This window comes from Ranitomeya variabilis, chromosome 1 (assembly GCF_051348905.1).
Source record: "Ranitomeya variabilis isolate aRanVar5 chromosome 1, aRanVar5.hap1, whole genome shotgun sequence".
Taxonomy (NCBI): Eukaryota; Metazoa; Chordata; class Amphibia; order Anura; family Dendrobatidae; genus Ranitomeya; species Ranitomeya variabilis.
Genome location: NC_135232.1, coordinates 750,806,215 through 750,821,738, shown reverse-complemented (window position 1 = coordinate 750,821,738; position 15,524 = coordinate 750,806,215). Strand labels below are relative to the sequence as shown.

The window sequence follows — 15,524 nt, the reverse complement described above, 5'->3', positions numbered from 1 at the left end:
CACACAACCCAGAAAAGGATTTTTCAAATGTGGTCACTGTCTGGCATGCAGTAATACATGCCAAACGTCATCTTTTGCGTCAGTGGATCATAAAGAGTACAAAATAGGGGAGTATATCTCGTGTAGTACACAGAATGTAATTTACTACGCTACTTGTGGTTGCCCTCTTATATATATCGGGTTAACATCTAGGGAGTTAAGAGTACGCATTAGAGAGCACGTGCGTGACATTGAGGCTGCGGCAACAGTAGAAGATGTGTCATCCCTCAAAACAATACCGAGGCACTTCCGTATGGTACATAATTGCAATCCCAAAAATTTTTTTGTAAGAGGTATAGATGTCATACACACTGGCATTAGAGGGGGGGATGTTAAAAAGCTGTTAGCGCAACATGAATTGCGATGGATTGTAACATTGGGAACTATGAAACCGGCTGGGCTAAATGAATCCCTGAATTTCGCTGCATTTTTGTAGAATTATCTCCCCATCCAATATAGTATTGTTTTTCCCCTTTACCATCCTGTATTTTATTTGTATGTGTTTTTGTGTCTGGTTTTAATCACACTTTTTTTATTTGTTGTTGTTTCACATGATGCAGGTTTTTCCATAGTGAGCAGTGAATATAGCAATATGATTAAGTTCCGCATATGCTACAAGCAGCATAAGATCTATATGGTCACTTGAGAACATAAGATTGGACAATACCATCATATTAGAGAACAATTGCAAAAGTCTGGACCCCCTGTCGCATGGGAGAGCCTCCATCGTATACTTATGTGCCACATATGGATACATTTTTTAGTTCTACATGATGCAGGTGTCTTCCATAGTGAGCAGTGAATACTGCAATATGACTTAGTCCCGTATATGCTACAAGCAGCAAAAGATCTATATGGTTATTTGGAACACAAGATCGGACAATACCAATATATTGGGAGAATTCTTGCAAAAGTTTGGACCCCCTGCTATATGGGAGAACCTCTATCGTTTATTTATGTGTCACACATATATTTTTTAGTTTTTATCTAGTATATGGTCACCTTATATATACCCTGGCCGTGGTGCGCACTAACAGTGTTACTGGGGTCGGTCACCCGCTCTCGTCCGGCGGCGCCCATCTGCGCATGGGATCGGGACCTATCGGTGCCTGCTCCTATGTGTGGCTGGGCAGGTCCGGGCGGGGGCGGGGAGATGACTGCAGTGATGTGGGCGTGCGCCGTTCAACACGGCCGGGGGGTGGTTACCATCACATGATGGTCACATGACCGTTGTCAGGACGATATAAGGTCCTGAAAACCATTCTCAATCCACACTATTCCCCTTGATAAAGCAAGTACTTACAGGTAGCGAAACGTGCGTCGGGGTGTGTGCTGGAGCGTCCGCATACCAGGTGAGACCAGCCTCCCATGTGTTCAATATGATAACCGTTTTTTCAGGACCACTAGCGTTTCCAGGGTCCACAAGGTTTTTGTGTCTAGGACCTTAGGGTGCACATAACGCATGGTCTATAGCTCTTTCACCACTCGTGTCCATATGGCATAGGACACACAGAGGGTGATAGACATAGTATTTTATTCATAGTTACACATGGAGATTTTGGCTTGGTAGCACCTTAGTTATGGTCCACATTAAGAACATGTACAGCTAATGGTTTATGTGGTACGCTCCTCTATTAATCCTGGTGTCTTTCTTTACACTCTTGTGTTCTGTACACGGGTATTTACAGATAACGTGTTCATGTGTTTTTGTATCATGTCTATTTTATTGGTCTTTTTTGTATGAGTGTTTTTTGTAACTAATAAATTTATCGCTTTTATATATTTGAGAAAGCTTCCTTTGTTCTCTTCTATTAACTATGATCTATAAGGAGGATGTTTATGGTTTTTTGTGACATATGGGGGTCACAATGATGTTTCTGGAAAATTGGTTAATCACCTCCTGGATCAAGTTAAGAACCTTCACCAAAAAGGGTTGGAGGCGAGCACACGATCATATGTATCAAATCTGCATCATCCTCAATGCACTTGGACACTTTGAGTCACCTCTCAGTCCTGCCTTCCTCATCCATGCCGGGGTCCTGTATACCCTATACACCAGGTATCACTCCGACACCCTCTTAGCCTCACTCAGGGACGCCCTGGGAATGTATTGAAGTATAGATTCCCACTGGGACTCCGACAAAGGACCCACGTCCGCCACCCACTTTTCCTTTATCCTTAACAGATGTTTCATTAAAAAGGTATCCATCAGACCCCTGTACATCAAGGTAATGAACCCCCTCGTACTCCTCCGAGGCCCAATAAGAGTCAACATCTGTCGGACTGCAGAATGCAGAATCACGCGCGACCCCTCCTTTTGACAATTTAGGGCGTGTCTCAACTGCAAATATTGAAAGAACATCTTTTGGGACAAAGGAAACTCAGTCCTAAGTGTCTCAGATGTTTTGATAACATCCCCATCAAGCAACTGAGACACGAACCAAATGCCAATGCACCTCCACTGACCCAACCCCGCCATCTCATGAGCTCTGCCAACCTAGGCTCAAACCAAATCGGCGTATATCTCGTACATTGTTGCACCCTCCATTGCTTAATTTTCTGCCAGACTTTCCCCACCATAGCTATTGTTGGGAATTTTTGGGGGATTAATTCTGAATCTGCCTGCTTCCAGACTGGCTAACAATGGGCCCTTCCCTACCGCGCGTTCAATGATTATCCCCGCTTAAGCACTCTGTTCCGGTTCCCCTCAAACTACCATATGCTGACATTGGGATGCTATATAGTAAATCCATGGATTGGGGACCATCAGACCACCCTCATCCTTCGCCCTTTGCAGATGTTCCAATTTGATGCGCGCCCGTCCACCCTTCCAAATTAAGTCCCTAAATAGAGTATTGATCCTATAAAATTTACTCTGAGGCAGCCACGCTGGAGTATTGGGCAATATGTAGAGGAGCTGAGGCATAACTATCATTTTGATCAAATTTACTCTTCCTGCAACCGACAAATAGCTTCTTCCAAGACCCAATCTTCTGCTGGAACTTCCCAAGCAAAGGAGTCAGGTTGAGCCGCACATGGCCCTCCTTTTTTTTTTTATCCGAAACCACAATGCCCAGATATTTAAACTTGCGTACCACCCTTAAGGGAACCCCAGGGTCTAGTGTCAGAGGAGCCGCCGCATCCATGGGCAACAACAGACTTATCCCAATTAATAGATAATCCGGAAAGAGACCCAAATTTTTTAATGCTGTTCATAACGGCCCCCAAAGACGCCTGCGCCTCTTCCAAGAACAGTAACATGTCGTCCGCAGGCAGGGCAATCTTTTTTTCATAGTTTCAGCATCTAAATCCCTTTATGTACCTATCCCTCCGTATCGCCGCCGCCAAGGGCTCAACAGCCTGAACGTTGCCGTTTCCTGCAGAGGCTGGCTGTGTTATACATATTATGGTGCAGGCTCCACTCTGTACACCTGTACTCAGCATGTGGAGTACATCTCATGTTGTGAAGGATTACAATTCCAACCCCTGTGTCAATTTCCAGTTGGAAAGCTGTGGTTTTTTTTTCTTCTTTTTTTACGCTGTTTAATTTGGGGGGGGGGGGATGTTTCTGCTTTTAAACTATTTAAAAAAAGAAAAAAAATATATAGAACTTTTTTTTTTTTTTATTACAAATCCCACATTGGAGCACTATTATGCCTGCAGGTGCCAGGACACCCATTGTGTTGCGGATGGCAGTTGTGTAACAGAGGGCCCATTAAAAGCCTGTGTCTAAAGATGACTCTTGGCCATGACTTGTATTATGTCTGCTAATGCAGTGCTTGCTGACTCTAATGATAATCCATGCAAAGGTGACTTATTTTAGGCATATCCCAACACACAGTAGGAAAAAAAATATATATGACAAACGTTACCAAAAAGTGCAAGTTATCTGAATATTGTAGTGCATAACCCAACTAAGACTCAACCTTGGCATTAAGGTAATAGAAAATGGCAAGGAAGGAATTGGTTAGAAGTGTGTTTTTTTGGTTTTTTTTTTTCCCTAGGACTAGTATTAGAAAAAAGAAAAGGGAACAGCACAGAAATACTTATCTTCGGGTGCAAAGCCCCAGATAATCAGTCCAACGATCATCCAAGTTTTCATAGAAGTTCAAAGAAGAGGCAGCACTCTGTTATTCAGTGTAAAAACGTGCAGGGTTTAATTTACCCACATGTTCAGGCAACGTTTCAGCTCACAATGAGCTTTTCTCAGAAAAGCTTATTGTGAGCTGAAACGTTGCCTGAACATGTGGGTAAATTAAACCCTGCACGTTTTTACACTGAATAACGGAGTGCTGCCTCTTCTTTGAACTTCTAGGACTAGTATTAGTTATACGCACGTAACATACTTTACTTTTCTAATGTATCCGAACACCCTTTGACGATTGATCTCGTCTTATCTTCCTGAGCTCAGCGCTTCCCAGCCTCTGGGCTTCCTGCTTGCCAGGAAGCAGCACACTTACTGTGGTTGACAGTTCAGACCAGCATCATAGCTCCGACGCTGGCCTAAACTATGTACTCTCCCATTCTTCACAGGCAGCTATGTCTCTTCTGCTTTAACTGAGTACAGGGGCCATGAGTATGTTACTCGCTGATTTAGCACCATTAATTTCCACAGCACTTTACAGTTATGGAGCTCACACTTGCTTCATTCTGTTAGGAGGTGCTGATCAATGTGTTTGTTTTTTTTTGTTTTGTTTTTTTTTGTGGTGGAAAATCTGATGGTCACTTTATAAAAACCTCTTCCTGACACACTAACCCCATTCATCAAAATAATGTATGCCTTTAAATTGCTTTAAAAAGTTACAATTTTTTTTGTGCAATGCAGAGCTGTTAAAAAAATGTTTCTGCTTTTGCAGGTTTCACACCAGGTTTGCCCAGCTCCACCAAAATGGGCAGGTCTGGGATGTGACACTGTGGCATTCCTTATGCCAGGAATCTTGCTGCATTTCCTGTGCATATCTCTTAATGAACTTGAGTGTCTGACTCCATTATGCCCCCTCATGGACATCACTAGTCCTAATGAATCGGGCCGTTCTAGTAGCACTGTAGGCGCGCGCGCACAAAAGGCCATGCTGTTAAACCGCCGTGATCATTAGGTAGGATTTTCTCTCCAACGAAGGCTATTACCCGCTATTAGCCTAGCGATTGTGTGTGCAGATATCAGCACTTTAGTGTTAACCTACTGTTGATAATCTGGTCTCTCGAAATAGAGGCAACTCTGTGAGGTTGAGGATTTGTAGCTGTCCATCTTAGTCTTTTGACACTATTGCTATTCTGACATATTAGCTAGCGACTGTTGATTAACAAATAAGTGTGAGAGGGGCAGCCTTTCTATCCAAGATGGCACCGAGTCTTCTATATTTCAAGAGATGGCATTATCAGCAGGAAGTCAAACACCAAATTGCGCAAATTGTTTAAAGGGTTTATCCAAGACTGTAATTTTTTTTTTTTTCAACTGTGTGCCTAAAACCCAACAGGCAGAAGAGAGATTGCCTGCCCTGCTTGTTCTGCCCAGCGCAGATCTGTGCCGGCAGAGTCTACGGCTTCCGCTGATGCCACGTCAGCAGAAAAGTGGCTTCACTTCCACTCAGTTAGGCCATGACAACCAATTTCACTCCGGCAGCTCCCCTCTGTATAACTGTGGGAAGCCGGCCATCAATCAGCATGATCTCTGCAGTCGCACCATGTCAGCAGAGCAGCCTGGAAGAAGAGCTGCTCTGGTGTGGAACAGCTGGATCGCCAGCAGGAGCTGTCAGTGACCACTTTGAGCCGGCGCTGGATGGAACAACTAGTTAGCAACTACCTGCCTGTTTAGTTTTTTGGCTAGTAAAAAAAAAAAAAAAAATTAGTACTGAACACTTCTTGACCAAGCGATGTGTGCCTCTTCACCCTGGTGTTGTGTGTACCACAAGTTGAGAAATTCTCCTATAGCAAAGCCTCTAAGGAAAAGCCTGTAGATCAGAGATTAAAAAGCCCCACTTGGCACATGCTGCATGTGAAAAACAGAGATGTTAATCAAGCACTGGAGTGAGATAAAACACTTACTAGCGGTTGCAGCATGGTCTGTTTGTCTCTGCTCCTATCCCCTTTCTCTGTTCTTTATAGACTTCAATGGGCAACTGTGATTTGACACCTCAGTGAGCTGGTAGGCTGTCTTATATTGAGCAAGATGGATTTTTGGCAGTATTTTGAGTGAATCATTATGAATTCAGGTGTTGCAAAAGATTAATCTTTTAGGATATTTAACAAAGTTTAGTCTATGCTCTTATGTCCATCTAAAAAGACACCCCATTGAAAAGGAGGCCAAATTGACTCCGGAGTTGTTTACATTAGACACTGCAGCTTTATACTTAAATATTTATTCTCAAGTTATGTTGGTATAGGTTTTTAAGTTCTCAATTGACTTGCTTCTAAATATCTGCAGTAGTTCTTCTATGTTCTTTTCTTTCATGGTTTGTAGCTCGTTGCCAAGGCGAGCGGACACCAGAACTGTGGCTGAACATTTACAGTAGCTACATCAAGGCTAGGAACTGAAGAGCTAACTCTTGAGATCTCAGCCATCCCTATTCATTTCCACAGAGGAGTGCTACACTGCTTGCAGCTCACCCTTTTTCTCTACTTTTTCACTTGCAGCTGTTTTCAGTCCTGTAACATCACAAGTTAACCCCCCCAGCCCTCATCTTTTGGCTCCTGAGTCATTCTTTGTGTTCAATGGCACTGTTTTTGCTTTATATAAATGTAGTGATAGCTATACAGACTCTAAAACAAGCACACCGCTCAACAGCTTGCTCCATGAAGGAAATCTGTCAGCAGAATGTCATGACCCCACTAATTGAAAGAGCCACATGCACATACATAAAGACAAGCCCAGCAATACATTTACTAGACCAGTCCATTTCTCTTTTACTGAGGCTGTAGATCTGAAGCCTTCATTACCCAGCACTGCCTCCTACTTGACTGAAGGTCCCCTTGCCTGAAATCACATAACATAGCTGTCACTGGGCAGGTACTATAGCTGGATTGATGGACTTGGGGTCTACTATAATTTTTCAGCAACAGAGAAGGGGACTAGCCATGTAAAGGCATTGCTGGACCTGTCTTTGAAAGAGCTACATAAGCATGTAAACAGTTGAGTGTAAAACTATGCTGACCGATTCCGCTTTTAAACGGCTATTCTCAAGTTGTCTCGTTAAATCACTTAACCAAACTGCGGTTTCCTTAGGGTACGTTCCTACGGTCAGGATTTGCTGCGGTTTTGACTCTGCGTATTCCTAGAAATCCCATGTCCATTGTGCGTCTATATGCACCTAAGGATCACCTGCGGAAACTGACATGCCAACTTCTCTTGCGGATACACACGCGGATTTTCCCCATAGACTTGCATTAATGTGGAAAATCTGCATGTGTGTTTAAAAAAAGTAACTGTGTTTCAGGTAATGCATAATGCTTCATAACCGCAGCAGATCCTGAATGTGGGAATGTGCCCTTACTGCTTGGAATTTGACAGGATGGGCACTCTTCCTTGAGTGACATTTCTTGTAAGTAACAGAACAATAGCATTATTAGAACTATAAAGCTCAGCACAAGTTCTGCTGTAACATATTCAGCTATCATTGATTTTGCTCTGGAGTATTCACTGTTCATATATGTACACACAGAGATGGCCAGGCATCTGAACAAGCACACGGCTCCAGACAGAGCTATGGTTCAGAGACCTGGTCTGAAAACAGCCGATGCTAGGGACCTGTTGATTTTGCAGGATTTATAACAGCAACTTGACATGAGCTGAAAGAGGGAGAAGTGAGCAGATGACTACTAATAAAAATCAATAGGCTGCATAGAGGTGGTTGGAATGTTAGGAGTTGAACCTTCTCCTGGAATGTATCTTTTGCACACACTCAGCCAGTGGTTGGGCAGGTTCTGGCATGGAAACAAGCTGTACACTGTGCAAGATAAAAGATCTCACAGCAGGAGACTGACAGCATATTTAAAAGCAAGTTAGTAGCAAATGTGCCTATTGTCATGCTGTCTAACTAACTTAAAGCAATTTAATAAATTGAGACTACCCCTTTTAAACAGTCACATCAGCCAGCAGAACTAAACCGAACTGCCGCTCAAGGAGGAGCACTCGCCACCAAGCATCAAGGAAGGTGGAAGGATTTTAAAGCAAAAAGTTGCATGTTCGGTAGTGATGAGCGAGTGAACTCGTTGCTCGAGATTTCCGCAGCTGAATGATTTACATCTGTTAGCCAGCATAAGTACATGTGGGGGTTGCCTGGTTGCTAGGGAGCCCCCACATGTAATCAAGCTGTATAACAAATGTAAATCATTCAGCTGCAGCACTGAAAACTAAACCTCCGAGCACTAAAAAGTACTCGGAGGACCCCCGAGCATGCTCGAGAAATCTCGAATAACGAGCATACTCGCTCATCACTAATGTTCAGCTAAAATGTTAATTTTTATACTTTTTTTTTTTTAATTTTCAATTGGAGACCCAAAACGCGCCCATAATAGTGATCTTTTAATTTGTGATTATTATTTTTTTAAATAATCTGGCACAGCTCATAAACAGGCAAAAGACCCCTACCCATAAATGCAATCTATTTCAGGCCAATTGCATATGGCCATGTTTTAGTCAGTATTTTTGCTATACTGAGAGCGAGGGGCTTGTGGATGTTTCATGGTAAGATATTGTAATCCTCCGGCTTCATGAAAAGGCCCTAAGTAATGGTTCCTGTAATAAGACCCTCCACCACGGTGACTAGCTAATCTGCTCATTTCTCTTCCCTGCTGGTGCCGCTCCATAACATGCCAGACCCCTGCTAATTAGATTTTCTACTTCCTGCGTATGAAGTTGTCTCCGGAGCGTAATGATCCCCGGGCTCACAAGCTAGTTCCAGAATTCGCCCATAACCATATTTCCTTGTTAATCCTTTCTAAACAACGTACGTGTTTGTTTTCCTTTTTTGCAAAATGTAGCATTAGCGCATGATACCTGATGCTTACATGGCTTTCCCTGACCCTAAAGGAATGCTGTACGTGTCCTTGAGTTGACCTCTATTTGACAACCCGAATTGCCACTACACATGGGTTGTCCCCCTGCTTCCCCAGCACCCTGATTATGGACGTAGTGTATTATTTCTATAGTATCGCTTGCAGGGCTGCCGTTTGTGGCCAGCAATGGTTAAATCCCCCAAACCCAGCAATAAAATGTCTGCTGTCTGGTAGTGCTGGAGTCCATCCTGCTTGGTAGGGGTTATCTCGGAGTAATGTGGGCGTCTGCTTGGGCCTTGTTGACATTCAGAGGGAAGATCTAGTAACTATGAGCAACCGATCTCCCTTGACGACCAGGCCTGCAGCTTCAGCCTGGCACACAAGCCCATTCTGTGCCATAGAGCTGCACACAGACTGGCATTGTCCCCAGCTAGAGGCCATCGCTGTCATCTGCCACCCTGGCGCATTGTGCCTCTCTGCAGGTGTCCCATGCATGCACATCTGGGCTTCTCGCTGGCTTATAAGTTCCTTCCTCCGTGTCTCCTTTCTCTTCCGTGCTTTCTCTGTAAGGCAGCAGGCAGACTGTACAAATGGATGTACTGTACAGATCAGTTTACTTTTTCCTAAAAGTGCATGTTTTATATTCCCCTTTTTTTCCTTTCTATTCTATTTGCTGTCTGGATTATATGTCTATTGAAAATCCGCTTTCTCTCCCACATTAATCTATAGTAATGGAAGTGTCCTATTCCCGGACTCTTGTCTCCTTATTTTCTGCTTATTGTAAATCAGTACTGCTATTGGTATCCTGTCATTTTGATGTTGGCTCTTTTTTTATTTTCAGGGAGATAAAAATTCCGGTTTTGCAGTGCTATACCACAATATGAAGCATGGGCAGCTTTCCATCAAGGAATTGGCCGAGTTTGTGCGAGAAAGGTAAGACTTCTGCACAGTAGTGATTAGTATTTTTTAGCTCGCTGTGCATTGGGGAAGAAATGCTGACGTTGTCTCGCACACTTGTTTTCTGGTCTTTAGAATTTTAAAGTGCTACATTTCTATATTGTCCAGGACATTGCATCCTAAAACTGCTACACTCTAGATGGATCACAATGATGTGAGCCGTCAGTAACTGATTACATTTGGCTTGCAGGTAAAAAATGAAATTGTTTCTATAATTTGCAGCCAGCTTCCTTCTACTGCATGCTAGATGTAATTCTGCATGTCATTTATAGGCTTAGATAGATGCTCTACCCATAGATTGTCCCGGCTCATCTAGATAGGATTTGTGCCAATCACTTGGTCTTCTGTAAAACAACCTTTTGGTAATTAGTAATGCAGGTTTTGTTTTTATATTTGTCCAACAAAGTGGCCCCAAAGGAGGCAAAAGCTATGAGGCTGGATTGTTGTGTAGATATATAGAGAGATATAGATATATATATATATCTCTATATATCTATATATATATCTCTATATATCTATATACCTCTCTATATATCTATATATCTCTCTATATATCTATATATCTCTCTATATATCTATATATCTATATATCTCTCTATATATCTATATATCTCTCTATATATCTATATATCTCTCTATATATCTACATATCTCTCTCTCTATATATATATATATATATATATATATATATATATATATATATATATATATATATATATATATATATATATATATATGTATGTGTGTATATATAATATGCATCTATTCCAAGGTCAGATGAAGCGTTATTAGACCTTAGACGGCCAGTCTCTCTGGTGGCACGGCGGATGTGTAGCCGGTAGTCTAGTTGTGTCCAGACCCGTGCCAGCATATCCGCTGATATAGACTCCACTGTTTCAGCTTCTTTCTGTGGGGGGCTACATTAAGGACTCTGTCCATCTCTCCCCCAGCCTCAGGATCTGATCAAACATAGACTACTGCTATAACCCGTGACACAAGATGGAACATATGTACACACTTTGAAATTGCTGTGCATTATCCTTATTTTAATGGGCGCTTTATCAGACAGAATCCACCTGAAATAAATGCCATGTGTGCATGCCCCTAGGTAGGGTGTACACTGCTTTATAGGCTTTTACCGGAGCCCCATACAGTGGTAATCTAGAGAAATCTAGAATTGTGTAATGGACTTTCCTCTTTAGTTTTTAGAAGACAATTATGTTTTCGTTAATCTTTGTTAGGTGCGATTTGACCCATAGCAACCTATTGGATAACGACTTCCAACTTTTATTCTTCTCTATCGATACATTTCTGTTGTCGCCGTTCTATAACCAAGACTCCTTGTCAAACTTACCATTTTTCCAGCACTCTGCCCGCATATAGAGCGAGTGAGAAACTGGTAGCACATAAACAGTATGGTGCAAAAAAGGCGGAGGTGTCGTCATAGCAACTGATTACATGATTTTCCGAATGTAGCGAGAATGGGATTCATGTATATAATACTTGCAGAGTGCTGTTGTGCATGGTTTGTATTTGTTTTTACTGAAGCATATTTGCACCTGCGTATTCATGTAACATTAGTGCGTGCCAATTTCTATGTACTGTGCATTGTAGGATGGTAGGCTATGCACCCTTTCATCCACCCATCTTTCCCAGACTTTTTTTTATTAGAGCTAAGTATAGCTGGATCCTATTCTTCCCCAGTTCATGTGAAGATTAGTGAAGAGCGAATTTGTTTGAAAAAATGATTGCCAAACATAAATTCGGATTTGTGATCGGAAACACAAGCGAAATTTTATAAAATCGGGAAAAATCGGAAACATTCAGTAAAAAGTGCGGGGCAATATTTGCATTGCCACTAAAGTGTTTTCAGCATTTTGGCTACGATAATGGTGGTGTAAAATGAGCGTGGGACACGTGTATGAGGGGGGGGGGGGTAGTGAGAGCCCAGAGGCGTTCTTGTAAACTTTTTTTTTTTTTCTTTCTTCCTAACTTTGAGTGCACATTGCGGCTAGCCAATCAGGGCGCAGGAAACACCCACAATGTCCTGACACAACGGCTTGTGTCATGGGCTGCTAAAATCACATGTCCCTCTCCATACACATAGCGGACATCTTATTTTAGCGCCATTTTGACACTGTAAGGGTAAGTTCACACAGGGCATTTTTGCTGCTTTTTTATGCTAATTTTCAGCTGCTTTTTACAGTACCAGCAAAGCCTATGAGATTTCCGAAATCTCTTGCACACACATTGGGTTTTTGTGTGATCAGTATTTTGTGCTTTACAGCGTTTTTTGGACATAGAGCATGTCACTTCTTTCAGCGTTTTCCACCCATTGACTTGAATGGATGGTGAAAAAAACGCTGCAAATACGCAAGGTTGACTCTTCTTGCAGCGTATTTGCTGCAGAAAACTCAAGGAGATCCGGATGTGACACTCTGCTTTGCTACATCTACGTAGATGGCAGGCTGCATGATGCGTACATACAGCCTGTCAGAGAGCCGCGCTTCCCACTCTGTCAGGAGACAACGGGAGCGCTCAGCTGTAATCGGAGGTATAAACTTTATCGCCGATCACTGGTGTCAGCTGATGGGACTACTGATCCCATCATCTGACACCTACAGCCGCTAATTACAGTGGCGGATGGGAGTTTTCATCTGCCGCTTCTGCGCAATAAGTAAATTAAAAAAAAAAAAAAAAACGGTGTGGGTTCCCCCTAATTTTGATAACCAGCCAGACAAAACTCACAGCTGGGGGCTGCAAGTCAGCTTCATCAAGGCTAGTTATCAAGAATAGAAGGATCCTCAACCTTTTTTTTTTTTCTTTTATTAAAATAAATAATTAAAAAAAACGTTGTGGGGTCCCCCCATTTTTGACAACCAACCTTGCTAAAGCTCACGGCTGGGGGCTGGTATTCTCAGGCTAGTAAGGGGCCATTGATTTAGGCCCCCCCAGCCTCAAAATAGCAGCCCGCAGCTGCCCAGAAAAGGCGCATCTTTTGGATGCGCCAATTCTGGCGCTTTGCACGACTCTTCCCACTTGCCCTGTAGCTGTGGCAAGTGGGGTAATGAGGGGTTAATGTCACCTTGTTGTTGTAAGGTGACATTAAGCCGGCTTAGTAATGGAGAGGTGTCAATAAGACCACATATCCATTACTAATTCTATAGCAGTTAAAGGGTTAAATAAACACACACATGCAGAAAAAAAGTCTACTACCCACAGAAGAGAGTCAACTACCCATGCTACTATCCTTACATTTTTCTGACAATGGTAGTCTACGAAACTTGTGCCACCTGAGTGTGGCTGAGCATGAAAGCAGGTAAAGGTGTTGCATGTGATATCAGGGCTCCCAGCACAGAGGGCCTACACCGATCCCTCACCTACCTCGTCTTACAGTGATGTTCAATTCAAAGCTGTAAATGCTGTCCCAGACCCCGATACCTCATGCCTGGCTGATTGCTGCAGTTCTGTGCTGCAATTTGTACTGTGGGTGAATTGAGACCACTTTTCTCCCCCTAATTTGATGTGTTTTGGTAGCTTTTGGGGCCATTTGAAGGTGTTGTGTATGCGTTTGCTTTTGCCTCTCATTGACTTGAATGGTGTACACCTATGTTCGGCGAATATTCGATGAATAAATCGGCGAATGTTGCAAATTTAGCAATCGTAATCTGAACCGAACATTGAAATATTCGCTCATCTCTATTGACGATATGAGACGTTTGTAAAGGATCCCACCTTAGGTTATAGGTTGAACTTGATGGACCTGTGTGTTTCTTTGAGCCCCTTTATAAGTTTTTAAAGGTTGACTGTGTTGTTGGTAGCTGGGCACATACACAACTATCAACATTTGCTCAGAGTACCTATCGATTTTGTGTCACAATAGTGGATTTCATGTATGTTCTGTCTGTGGAGCACTGTTGAAGAGCGTGTTTGTGGCGTAGGCTCAGAAACTGAGTTCTTTAACCACTTAAATGTCGCTTTCAATCTATTAAAGCGACAGGTGGTGTGATCAGTAACAAGGATCCGTTCTGATGTCAATCAGTCCGCTCTGACATAGTATAGGGGTGCTGAATGGTTGCCATGGCAGCAGTGGGCCTACTGCAGGCCCCCCATTAACACCAGTTTTGTACTTCTGTGAAGCCAAACCTGTTGCTTGTGCTTACTGTCTTTCATAGCCGATGGGTAATTTCATTACAATGCAGTACTCAAGTATTCCAGCATATAGTACAAACTATAACATTAATAAGGTCAATATCGGGGACAAAAAAAATGAATAAAAGTATAAAGGAAAAAGTTTAAAAAGAATAAAATGCACATGCTTGGCCACTGCTCCCACACCAGTGGTCTCCGGTCCACTTGGGAAGTAAGCAATAAGCTGGGGGGGGAAAAAAAAAAAAGAAGAACAAAGACAGATGGAAATAGTAAGTAAATTGAGTACTTGCTTAATTTCTCAATGTCTCAAGTTCACTTCCTATTTTTAATATGAGAATAACACTTTAGAGCAATGTCTTTAGGAGATGGTATCTCTGTAATACGGCACATGATGCCACATACCTCCAATCCTTCATGTCTATAAATTAAGTTGTTTTTACAATGAGAATTGACAAAGGGGAAAAAAGTATTTGACACATGAAGAAAGAGACCATCTGAAATCTACCAGTAATTAGAAGGCAATCCTGCCACTTGATGAAAATTTTCAGTTGGTTAAACTGAAGACCTGTTAAAAGGTGTCTCAATATAAAGGTGCCACACAAGAAACATGATGATGGGTAAAACGATGAGCTTTCTCTATACCTTCACAACCTTATTGTTGCAAAACATACTGATGGCACTGTTTACAGAAGAACTTCTACTGAAGGTTCCAGTGAGCAATATTTGGGCCTTAATCTAGAAGTGAAAAGAACATCATTTCACCATAAACTATCCACGACCAGGCGCTCCCCACAAGATTTCAGACAGTGGCATGAAAAAAATTAGCCTAAGAGTTGTCCAAGAGTCAAGGACCTCCTGTGGAGAGATACAAAAATACTTAGAATCAGCAGGTGCAATTGTTTCGTAGAAAACAATAGGTAATGGACTCAGACTCCATGGCCTGTATGCACGCTCACCACACAAGACTCCATTGCTGAACAAAAAGCATGTTCAAGCGCGTTTACAGTTTGCTCAACATTTAGACAAGCAGGTGAAATACTGGGAGAATATATTCTTGTCAGATGACGCAAATTGAACTCTATGGATGCCATAAAACCCACCATGTTTGGAGACCAAAAGGAACTGCATATGACCCCTAAAACACCATACCAACAGTGAAGTTTGGAGGTGGGAACATCATGGTGTGGAACTGTGCATATGGCACTGGCAAACTTCATATAATTGAAGGAAGGATGAATGGACAAATGTACTTGATCAAAATCTGCTGCCATCTACCATGATGATGAAGATGAAACAACGGTGGACATTTCAGCAAGACCATGATCCCAAACACACAGCCAAGAAAACTCTCTCAATTGGTTTCGGAGGATAAAATAATTCTC

The 15,524-nt window shown here is 42.4% G+C and overlaps 1 protein-coding gene across 10 annotated transcripts in view; it reads left to right on the top strand.

Moving 5' to 3' along the window:
* FCHO1 (FCH and mu domain containing endocytic adaptor 1) overlaps positions 1–15,524 on the top strand; it is a 143,384-nt gene that overhangs the window by 34,808 nt on the left and 93,052 nt on the right. For 9 of the 10 annotated variants that reach the window (XM_077270493.1, XM_077270437.1, XM_077270474.1 and 6 more), the window contains one exon: positions 9,875–9,966. In XM_077270493.1, the coding sequence (XP_077126608.1) occupies positions 9,875–9,966 (92 nt within the window). Of the gene's footprint in view, positions 1–9,430; positions 9,516–9,874; positions 9,967–15,524 lie in introns of those variants that run through there. The other variant, XM_077270510.1, reaches the window with a different exon arrangement.